Here is a 12,353-nt window from a genome sequence, read left to right as displayed (position 1 = left end):
TTCCATCACAGAAGCCTCTTGATCGCAGGCGGCAGGCTGTTTCCTTTCATTCCTCGTTCAAGCGCCGGCATGAAGCGCCGCGGCTCCAGACGTGATTATCAGCTCCTGTTTGTTCACAAATTATCATTTTTCTGCTAGAAGCCACTTCATGTGACTGTAGAGCAGTAATTACGCTGATGGAGGCTGCTGGAGCTCGTCTCCTCAGCATCAACACTCTTCAGGCTGCACCATGCAGCAGCAGCCACACACACTACTATCTCCTGTTACTGATCAATCTTGACCATTTTAATTGAAATATAACTCACTATCTGTTGCTGAAGGAGGTAACATCGTAATAATTTCCATATTTACTGTCTATATTTACAGTGTGTGACATACTTGTCAGTTGTGCGGGGTTAAAAAACGTTGTGTTGTAGTTTTTCTCCGCTGTATAAACATCACACAATTCAGAAAAACAGCATGTTGGGATGGGAACCCACAACTCCAGACTCCATTGGTTTCATTCAAGTAGAAATTACAAATAAACCAGCACTGAATTCTCCAGAAACGCCACTTTTAAATCTTAATCCTTTAAAAAAAACAGGCTCTAATCCCCAATATTACAGTCATTATGCTGTTTAAAGTCTTCTCTACACTGACAATCATGTAATCTGGAAGATGCTACTAATCCCTCTTAAAATCTTTGCATATAAGTGTTATATTTAATCCAAATAAACCCCCGAGAGTCTTTCTGTCCTCCAAGTCCACACGCGTTGTTCAACCTCGAAGCCCGAGACACACTCGGCGCTGATTGGCGATCAATATTCCCGTTTGATCGGCCGGCGCTGAGCATCCTGACCCTCTGAAAAGAATCAATGGAGCGATCTTTAAAGGGGTGAAACCCTCCATGACCGCTCCGTCATCATCAGACGGCGCCCGCGGGGGGTCGCTGATATCACAGAGGTCACGACCTCTTCGTCTGGTGGTCGCTCACACACACACACACACACACACGCACACACAAAGGAAGCTAGGAGACAAAGATGGACCAATCAGGCGCAGTTGCCGAGCAGAAGAAGCGTTTTCAACACCTCTCGCCCACTGGAGGTGGGAATGCTCCTTTATGAGCGCTCCTCATGCGTTCTGCTGTTCTTTAGCACCATAAATGAATCCCAGACATATTGTTTTATTATCTCTAAGTAACCAGAAAACCTTTGGGTCGGTACATGTTTCATGGTTTAAACATAAGTATGAGCATAAACCACGAGGATGAACAGGATCGACTCAGATAGAGCTCCCCGCGTTGTGGAAAATATCACATTTCGTAGCGTTAGCTTGATGCTACACGCGGTTAGCGCACCTTTCTAGACAGATAACAACCTACTGAATCCACCAATGGCACTAAATCACCTGTAAGGAAAACACCTGCACCTTCCCCGCCACTTTGGTATCCATAAAAACTATTTTTCCCCAACAAAAAAACTGAAATATAACTTTTTTTTACACGTCTACATGTAATCTCACAAGATATTGTGTATATACAGTGTATTATATCACTTTTAACCGCTTTGATATCTCTTTAAAGCCTCCTGCTGGTTTCATCTGGATGTAGGGAAGCGACAGAAGGGACGAAGTGGGCGAGGCGAGGGCCGATGATGATGATGGTGATGATGATGATGATGATGATGATGAGAGGTAATTTGAGGTCGAGGGATTCAGAGTATGGGAGAAGGAGAAGGCGGTGAAAGGGATATTCGGGCGAGTCGATGCCGATTAAACCGGAGCGGACGGACGGATGAAAGCGCTTTCATTCTCCTCCTCCTCTTCCTCCTCTTCCTCCTCCATCATTAAAACGGCGTGCTAGCTTGAGCACGGACACTGGCTGGACTGTTTGCTTCCCCTCGCCGGGCGTCTCGCGCTCCACTGAGCCGACCAGCTTCCGAAAAAGGCTTTTTTGTCTCCGGCGTTCCCGATGGAGGGAGCTGGTTGTCGACCACTTACACGCCTTTATTGCTGCACGGCTTTCTTTGCAGGAAACATGTATTTTTTTGTGGTGTCTGTTGTCGTCATTTTGCTTTGAAAGAGTCACTGCGTTCTTTATTAAATCCTCTTTCTCTGCATTTGAACCTTCTTCAGTGAGGTTCAGCGTCCTCTGAACAGTTGACATGCAGACGCAAAAACAAGTTGCGAGCAACGCCTCCCTTTTGTTTGTTGTTGTTGTTGTTGTTGTTGTTGTTGTTGTTGGAGTGACAGCCGGCCGCAGAGACTCGGCACAGCAAAGCCGCATGTGTGGCGGCTAATGCGCCGATGAAGCCCGTTCAATCCGGGCTCAGGGGGCTGTTAACAGGATTAGTGCATTGATCGACACACACTCACACACACACACACACACACACACACACACACACACACACACACTACGCAAACATCGCAGCCAGATAGTGGAGACAAAAAGTCCCAAATCACTTAATAAGTAAACCACTTTGTTACAATGCAGAGAGAGAGGAGGAGTGTGTGTGTGTGTGTGTGTGTGTGTGTGTGTGTGTGTGTGTGTGTGTGTGTGTGTGTGTGTGTGTGAGAGAGAGAGAGAGAGAGTACACACATGTGTGTGTATATATATTTTACTTTCTTTTTTTGGAATGAGTGCATGTGTGTGTGTGTGTGTGTGTGTGTGTGTGTGTGTGTGTGTGTGTGTGTGGGTGACTGCTGCAGCGGCGGCTCTTTGTTGCCATGGTGACAGTTGAACTTCAGGCGGAGGTTGAGGTTTCTACTGTTGTGTTGAAGTAGAAGCTGTTGCGTAAGACCAAGTGTAACACACACACACACACACACACACACACACACACGGATGGATGCGTACCATGCCGGGCCATTTCTGTCCTATCCCTTTGGAGTGTGTGTGTGTGTGTGTGTGTGTGTGTGTGTGTGTGTGTGTGTGTGTGTGTGTGTGTGTGTGTGAGGACTGGTGTCACGCTCGGCCCTCAGGAGACAGACGGGAAGACGCAGCAGCGAGAGAATGAATATTTCATAACCTTTACTACATCAGAGGGAGGAGGCGAGGAGAGTAGTGAAGGAGGGGAGGAGAGGAGGAGAGGAAACCATCACCGGGTCATTTTATGCTTTCTAGTTTAGCTAAAAGTCTTCAAATCTTCTCACCGCGGGTCAAATGAAGTCATCTAGTTTTTCTACCATTGAGGGATTGCCTCCACGCAGCTCTCAACATGGCGGCTAGCGGCGCTAGCTTAACGAGCAGGGACTCGCTCCACCTTCAAGGAATAACGTCATAACAGATTCAGCTGCAGATTATCGTCTCAGTAAATGCCTTCATCATTGAGATTAATAAAAAGTCAAACTGTGCGTCACTATATCTTTAAATTTACATATAGTGACATCATCAAATGATTAGCTAAGCACCGAGCCCGGATGCTAATTCAATAGCTTATCCTAACATGCAGAGCTAACGGTGTAAAGCAAAGCTAACCGTATTGTGCTAATCGCGATTAGCAACACAACGTTGTTTTACACTATGACATTTAATCAAAGTATAGAAAACAATAAACAACTTGTATTTACCTCTTGTAGATCACAAAAGGCCAATTATTGGATAACTAGACGTCAGTCACAACGCTAATTGGCTATTTTTCATCAAAAAACTAAAGATATTTTCACACAAAAGTCAAAGAAAAGCTGCAGCAGATCTGCTGGAAACCGTGTAAAAGCTAAACGCCCGACAATGAGACAAAAGTGTCCAATAATGTCGCCAATAATGATTAAATATTGTCATTTTCTTTTGTACTGCTGGTGCGATGCAACACGTTCTAACATCATGTTTTTTTTAAACAAACTGCATTGGAAGTGAGCTCTTAAAGGACAAAATCACATGATCTTAATGCACCAAATTCAGCGAGTCAATGTCATCTTTAGCACTGAGAGACAGAGAGAGGGAGAGAGAGAGAGGGAGAGGGAAGGAGAGAGGGAGGGGAAAGATGAGTGAATAAAAACCGTTGGAGGGAGCGCGGGGCGGCCATTACACACCAATTAGCTCCACTACCCGCTAGTCCCAGCTCTCCTCTCTGCTTCCCTTTGATCCTTCTAATTTTAACAATTAAAATACATTATTTCCACGCGGAGAAGAACAGCGTAGGATGTCGTTTAACCCCTTAGTGTCTGCAGCTGGTTGCTACCTCTGGTATTAATCCCCTTTCTCCTGATTTACTGTACAATATCTAATTTAATTCATAAATCCTGCAAAGAGAAGAAAACCAGAGCAAAGGTTTAGCATTTTTGCAGCTCGCTCGATGCATTATAAATCACTTTATTGCACTTTGCATACATACACTATTCATTACCGGTTGGCTTTTGGGTTATTCATGTGTGTTTGTGTGTTTAGTGTTCATGCACACACACACACATGCACACAATCAACTACAGTATGTGCATCCAGTGTTGTCGTTGTCAGTTTGTATTTGTGCGTCTCTCTCGCTGATGTAGAGCAATAACTGGTGCATGAGATGATGCAGTGTGTGTGTGTTGGTGTGTTGCGCTGACTGCTGGGAGAATCATTACGCTCACACCGAGGCTCATCACCACCTTTTGGCCCCCGAAGACGCACACACACACACACACACACACATTCTCTCACTCTCGTATATATCTCTTTATTGGAAGACCTCCAGAGGCCGGCCCCATGAAGCCAGCAGTGTGTTGCGTCCTGAGGTGTGTGAGTGTGTGTTGCGTACGGAGGTGTGTGTGTTGCGTATGGAGGTGTGTGTGTGTTGCGTACGGAGGTGTGTGTTGGAGCCAGAAGGTGTGGACAGTGCTAAACAACGGCTGTGCAGAAAGCCGCCGTGTTCCAGCTCGTCTCTTTAGAAAACACAGAAACTGGCAGAGGCAGCGGACGCCTGGTGACCAGAGGAAGAATGAAGGCTTTCATTGCACTCCCAAGTGCGTGCGTGTGTGTCTGTGTGTGCGCGCGTGCATGTGTGTTTTGTCTCTTTTTGTGCCTTTCCAACAAGCGCCTGATGAAAACCAATAGACTTTTTTAAATTTGCTTCAATCTGATATTGTCGCGTTCACGGCTATCGGTATAAAGACTCAGAATAAAGAGCCTGGTGTGTGTGTGTGTGTGTGTGTGTGTGTGTGTGTGTGTGTTTGTGTGTGTGTTGAAGTCCAAAGTTTATATTTTAAATTAAGTCTGATAATTTTCCTCTTTGTTTATTAATTTCTAATTAATTTGACTAAAAGAAAAGAACATTGTCGCAAAATAGGACCTTTAATTAATTGAATCAGTGTGTGTGTGTGTGTGTGTGTCTCATTCAGGATACTTCACACTCTGTGTGTTGTACTTCAAGGTGCACACACCATCATCTGGTTTGTGTAGCAGCATTGAACACAACCGTCGAAGCCGTTTGACTTATGTAAAATGGATTATAATAATAATGATGTATGCTTCTGCTCGGGGGCATTTAATGTCATTACGTTCTCCTGAGTGCTGTTTTTTTATGAATTATCCTCCATTACAGGCTCCTGATGAAGGAAATCGGTTGTTGTTTTCTGTTCTTTTTTTTTTAGCTGATTTGATCTTGGTATTATGCATTTTGGAAACCCTTGAACTCTCGCTCTCTCTAAAAGCTGATTTAAATTATGCTAATGTGAGTGAGCCGGCATTTTTTTTGCCAGCAACAATATGAAAATATATATATATATATCAGTGTCGGACCATGCATTTCCTACCTGAGCCTTCTGTGTGTTATGATACCATAAATTCACGCGTGACAGGATGCTGCGTCTTTAACGGACAATGCATGTAGTCCATCTACAAGATCCAGTCACATGTAGTCAGAACAAAACAATCCAACAAAACTGCGGCACTGAAACACTGCACACTCGAGAGAACGAGCCACCCGGCATTTCTTGCAGTGAACATACAAATCAACTAAAGCTTTTGTTTGATTATTTGATCAATCATTCTTCATAAAGCTCACACGCAGCTTGTTTTTGTCCAACTCAACAACACCAAGCTCACATTTCAAAAGCTAGCTTTAAAAAAGGATGAATCATCAGTTTTACTGCCACCTTCACGAAGGGTTTCTGTGCACAAACTGCTCGTGATGTAACATGAACGTGTGATATCTGTGTGTCCGTTCAGGTGTTGAAGATCAATCTCATCGGACACAGGAAGCGGATCCTCGCCTCGTTGGGGGACCGGCTACACGAAGACACCCCACAGAAACCTCCGCGGGCCGTCTCCCTCAGGGTGAGCCTCAGTGTTTCACCGTGAAAACCCTTTTTATTTTTTGCAATATCTAACTCAACGTGGATTATGAATTCATCCGACGGAGGGAGAAAGCACTAATTCCTTCCCAGAGGGCAGTGGGGGAGCTGCAGCCTTCTCTTACCACTCGGCTGATTACCCAAATCTATCCGCCGGGCACAAAATGGCCGACCCGCTGCATGTTTCCCTTCCTGCCGGCTGGTCCTGGATGCTAATCACAGGGAACTGGTTTTTCTTCTCCCATCGGGGGCCACGCTTTAACGTCCTTATGATAGTCTCTGGCTCTTTGTGATGTCGAGCCGGTGGGGAGGCTTTCGCTTTGGAGGCGACGCCGAACGTGTCGTCGCCGAACGTGTCGTCGCCGAACGTGTCGTCTCGGGTCGATTCGGATCCTTTGATCCGCTTTAACTTCGTGTCGAAACTTCTCCAAAGAGAATTTTTTTTTCAAAAAGTGGATTTCAAAAAATCTTCTTTTTCCATGTTTGTTTAGTCAATAAAATGTCAGAATCAAAGTGAGAATAAATGCCAATCTTGCACATTTCAGAAGCTAGAAAAAGCAAATGTTTGGCATCTCAGCTCGATTCTTTATTGATTCAATGCCATTTCATTCAGAAAAAGAGCGGCAAACTGGCTGGTAATTGAAGAGGAGCTGAAGCTTCGACCGTGCGTGACTCGACACAGGCTAAAATGATGTGTTTAATCAACCCGCATTTCCTCCTTCAAGTGTGTTTAATCACTTTAATTTACCATTAAACAGTACAAACGGTGGCTGTCAGCTGGGTGCATGAGGACAAACGGCGGGGAATGAACCGAGCGAGGCTCCGCATGAGAACCACCTCACAAAAGACCGACGCAAAAAAAGGCCTCATCCTCTCGAGGCTCTTCTTATATGTAATCAAGTAAAAACAAATAACCTCTCAGGGGGGAAATAGCTGACCTTCTAGCGTGCAAAACCATTGCACCACTAAACCGTATAAAAGTTCAAATCCTCTGCTTGGAAAGCCACTTAAATGAGCATCATGTCCAGCTCCTTAAAGTGACAGGCACCAGTGTTTGTCTTGAGGACTGTCTCAGGACAGCGTACTTATGAAGTGATGAAAGACGCCTCTTTTTTTTTGCTTTTCTGTCCCAGGAGCCCGGCGGCACACACACCCCGCCCCAGCTCAGCCCGTCGGTGGGCCAGGCAGCGTACACGGCGGGCGTCCCGGGTGGATCCCTGGACGTGCAGCACCTCATCATGCAGGCGGACGCCCGGCGCAGGCAGCGCAGCAATGACAACTACTTCGAGGACGTGCCGCGGTCCAAGCTGGAGCGACAGATGGCCCAAGTCAGCATGGTGAGGGAGGGATGGAGACGGGAGAGAGTATTATGAATGGTGGTCAGAGATGCAGTTGTCTGGCTGAATGCTCAAAGGGTACATTATGAAAATATTATATATATATATGCACAACAAACACATCATCTTTGTCATTAAACTCCAAATTATTCAATCAGTCAATCCTGTAAATCACGTCGGCGTCACCAAAACACGCACTAGTTGTGTATTAATCTGCAGCTGGAAATAGTCCCCACAAAGTGAATTTCCTCCTAAAAGCTAACAAAAATGTTAAATAATGAAATCTATGATGATATAGAATAACTCCAGATGCATCCTTTTTATTATCCTGTTCTTTAAAAGTCTTCTTTTGGCTGTAATTCAACAATATGAATAATTATCTGATTTCATTGATATTTTAAAGTTGCGTCCTGTAATTTTAAGCCATCACACATGAATGGGCTTTCAGGCGGTACCACATTTCTAATGAGGACGTTCCAGTAGATCTTAATCATACATGAAGTATCTCAGTAATTAAATGCTGTCCCTAATAGCTGCAATATGCAAGCCCAAAGTGTTTCATCTGCCTGTTTGCTTGTTGAAAAGACACCGTTAATAATCCGCAGCCGGCGCGCCGTCTGACACCAGCTGCCGAGTCTGCAGTTTAGAGCTCGGTTAGATTTTAACAATTTAAAGGGAAACGTTAAATTTATGCCTGAAACTTGCTATGAAATGTGCAAAACCCGTAATGCGGTGGGCGGCACGCTCCCAGACGCAATCAGGCCCCCAAAAAAATACAGCTTTACAAAATAAAAGTGTTTTTTTTCATAGTTCTGCATCAACAAAACGTACTTATTGAGAACAACTGCATCGCGACAATTATTGTGCAGCTTAACGGCCAAATTTATTCCCATCCAAACTTCAAATTATAACTTTATGACTTCCAATCAGAAGCAGCGCACTGACACACACACACACATCTCAGAGCAGCTGTGTTTTGATTCAGTGTGATTGGGTTTTTTTGTGTGTGTGAGGATCCCGACGCAGACGAACACACACTCGTGTTTACCCCACCGAGGTGGCGTCAATGAGTCAGCATCGCCAGAAAGATAACTATCGGAGAAAAGAGGACATTTAAAATCTTAAACCACCTCTATTCTCCTACGGCTCCTCCCTCGCCTCCTGTTCTCCTTTTCAGAGACAAGACGTAACACTTTTTTTGTGTTTTTCTTCCTCCTTTTTGAAGATTTCCAGCCGGGTCAAAGTGTGTGTAGGAGGGGTAAAACATGTAAAATGGTTAAGCCGCCGCGGTTTAGCGTAGCTTTATGTTTCTGAAGGCTTATCCGCAGGCTGTTTATCAAACATCTTTTGCATCTGATTGCAAGATCTCACCTCTGCAGAGCCCAGGACGCTCTGACGGGGGGATTACAAAGCAATCGGGTACCTAGAGAGGCGCGTGAGGGCAGGATGTGCGCATGTAGAGCGTCATCTGGTTTCATTTACCGGAGGATGAAAAGACCGCGGACATTTGAGAAGTATGCATGATGGGATTTAGGTATTTTACTTGTTTAAAAAAAGGGTGAGAAAGAGGTGAACTGGGCATTTTTGGGAGCCGAGTAGGATAATTCCTCGTGTCCATGTTCGCTGTTACATCCTGAGCTTACGCCGGATTTGGATGTTCTGAACTCGGCTTGTGGGATACACACAACTTGTCGTCTACACACATCTTGTCGTCCCGTGTTGTCGGCGTCCTGACTGTTGCTTGTCCTTGCAGGCAGGCGAGTGGTGCGAGCCCATCACGTTGCGTCCGCCCAACGAGGCGACCTCGTCCACCCCGGTGCAGTACTGGCAGCATCACCCCGAGAAGCTCATCTTCCAGTCCTGCGACTACGAAGCCTACGTGAGTCCCCGCCCCCTTTTCTTTTCTTTTTTTTTACAAAATACGATTATTTTGCAGATGGTTCATTGTCTGTAGAAATGTGTGAAAATGACTAAAATCCAAGTTCACGTGTTTAAGTTACATATTGTAACCAAAAGAGAGGTTTTGGGGCATTTTTGGGTTGAAAAAACTGTAAATCAGCCTCCATCGAAGTAGAACTTAGTCGTAAACTTCACCTTTCGGTCGACATTGCACTCAGTCTCTGTGAATTTAGACATGAACCATATTATATATATATATATATATATATATATATATATATATATATATATATATATATATATATATATTCACGTTGCCACATATTCAGCCTCTCGCGCCTCTGATTGGTGGCATCAGAGCTCAGACTGCAGTGATTACGGACTTGGAGCGCTGCAGAAATGCAATTTATGAAACATCCAGAGAGGAACGTAATCTCAGAAACACACGATGGGCTTGTTGGCGGGAGATGATGACGTAAGAAAGAGCGGCAGCAGCAGGAAGAGGATGAGGAGGAGAGAGAAGGGAAGAAGAAGGAAAAAGATCCAAGTTTGAACAAATAGGACAAGGAAATCAAATATGAGTGAAAGTAAGATGAGATGGAGGCTGAGTGAGTGAGAGATGGCGGCTTCCCAACGTCAAAAATGTCCCGTTTCTTTTCCCTGTTCTCACCTCAGAAGATTGATAGAAACACGTGGGACCATGAGGCCGCTGACAGATGTGGATCTACGCCAGCGATGTGTTTTTTGGGGGGAGGATGACGGGGAGCTGGCAGCGGGTGGGACGCCCGAGGGTGGAGGGGGGAGGAGCTTTTGTTGGAGCCGTTTAGGACAACGTGGCTGCATGTCCCAGGACAGCCGAGCTCAGGAAGTGAGATAAATGAGCGGGAGCCACAACAGACAAGCGCTCAGTGTGAATATTGGCACGCTGGAAGGAGACGGAGAATCCATTAATAATGATGGATAAGACGGTAATGAGGAGAGGGAGAGGAGAGGGAGAGTGTTGGTGCTGATGGAGAGAGGCGGTAATGAAGCCAAAAGGACTGCTGGAGAAGACACAGTTCACTTTTTCATGAACAAAAAGAAGGGAATAAAACGCTCTCCTCCTCTTTACGGACTACAGATGGCGTCCTAACTTTGTTACGTCCGTTTGTACAAACCAGAGATGGAAAATATTATCTGAAATTATTACAAAATCCATTTCCAGTGAAAGCCTGCGGACGCTGTAACGTCGTTACCTCGATCCACATCCTCAACATCCTGCGTGAAGCCAACATCAAATACACAACATATCAGGAAGTTCTGCCTTCGGACTAAAAACGTGCAAATCAGTCTCAGCTTTGTATTTAGAGCTTTTTATCACATTTTAACATGTTTACACACTAAACTAAGATTGTGAACATGCTATTAGCATTTGGCTCAAAGCACCATTATACATGCTGCTGTTAGCATTAGCTTAAAGCACAATTATACATGCCGCTGTTAGCATTAGCTTAAAGCACCATTATACATACTGCTGTTAGCATTTAGCTCAAAGCACCATTAGACATGCCGCTGTTAGCATTTAGCTCACAGCACCATTATACATGCTGCTGTTAGCATTTAGCTCACAGCACCATTATACATGCTGCTGTTAGCATTTAGCTCACAGCACCATTATACATGCTGCTGTTAGCATTTAGCTCACAGCACCATTATACATGCTGCTGTTAGCATTTAGCTCACAGCACCATTATACATGCTGCTGTTAGCATTTAGCACTTTGCCTGCAGCAGCCTCACAGAGCTGCTGGCAGATCTTCATCCTCTTCGTCTTGTTATGTTCCCAACATCTTTGAATTTCATTTGGAACCAATAAAAGACGTGTGTGTGTGTGTGTGTGTGTGTGTGTGTGTGTGTGTGTGTGTGTGTGTGTGTGTGTGTGTGTGTGTGCGCCACAAGGCGGCAGCTGGTCTTGTGTGCTGCTGTAATGCAGTTTTTCAGGCTAGCTGCCATAACGGCGACTCTAAGATGGTTAAGCTTGAATCAAGACGCATTATTAGCATGACCTTCTGCCGAGGAAACACAGCAATGTGCGCACAAGCTTGTTTTCCCTCCATAATGAATTTATGGAAAATCAAATTCACGGTTAAATCCTGTGTGGCAGCTTCAAAAAAATGTTGTTCCAAACAGATAAAAGTGTAAACGCGTCGCTTCTGATCCCTGAAAGCGTCGGTCGGGTCCCACTCTGGAGGCGCGAGGTGGAGGAGGTCAACGCATTGAGTGCTCTGATGCTGACATGAAAAACACAGACGCCATTAGCTGGTACTTTATTAAACCAGAGGCACCGTGTGCAGAAAGTCCAGACAGAAGGACGGGGAGGAGCCTCTGAAGGTGGATGTCATCACCGCCGCGTCTGCGCCTGTGTGCGTTTAATCCCGTGTGCACATGAATTACTCAAAATATAAGGAAATAATGGATTATTTGCCACCGAGATGTGCTGCATGAAGTACAAAGACACAACCGGACCCTCGACATCCGTCCGTACTGTTCGTGTACTGCTCACTCGGCTCATGTGCGTTGTTGTGTGTGTGTTTTGTGCGTCTTTCCCCACAGTACCTGGGCTCCATGCTGGTGAAGGAGCTGAGAGGGACGGAGTCCACGCAAGACGCTTGTGCCAAAATGAGGGTAAAGATCAGCAACAACACAATAAATGAAACACGGCTGCGTCATGTTCATTCAGGACGCTCAAAGTCTGAATTTAAACTCAAACTATCATGACGGCGGGTTAGCATCACTGAGGGATTTCTCCTGAACATCCCGGATGACCCTCTTCTCACCTCCTCCTCTCGCTCTTCTTCCTCTCTTGTATCTCTCACTTCTCCTCCTG

The 12,353-nt window shown here is 45.2% G+C and overlaps 1 protein-coding gene across 7 annotated transcripts in view; it reads left to right on the top strand.

Annotated features, from left to right (window-relative positions):
- anks1b (ankyrin repeat and sterile alpha motif domain containing 1B) overlaps positions 1-12,353 on the top strand; it is a 145,832-nt gene that overhangs the window by 124,491 nt on the left and 8,988 nt on the right. For all 7 annotated transcript variants that reach the window (XM_068586467.1, XM_068586464.1, XM_068586463.1 and 4 more), the window contains 4 exons: positions 6,128-6,235; positions 7,386-7,589; positions 9,343-9,468; positions 12,080-12,151. In XM_068586467.1, coding sequence (XP_068442568.1) covers positions 6,128-6,235; positions 7,386-7,589; positions 9,343-9,468; positions 12,080-12,151 — 510 coding nt within the window. The remainder of the gene's footprint in view (positions 1-6,127; positions 6,236-7,385; positions 7,590-9,342; positions 9,469-12,079; positions 12,152-12,353) is intronic.

The sequence above is a fragment of the Clinocottus analis genome, unplaced genomic scaffold (genome assembly GCF_023055335.1).
Source record: "Clinocottus analis isolate CAN_PGR_092001 unplaced genomic scaffold, fCliAna1.0.p SCAF_20, whole genome shotgun sequence".
Lineage (NCBI taxonomy): Eukaryota > Metazoa > Chordata > Actinopteri > Perciformes > Cottidae > Clinocottus > Clinocottus analis.
The sequence above is the reverse complement of the archived record's forward strand: the minus strand, read 5'-3'. Positions and strand labels throughout refer to the sequence as shown.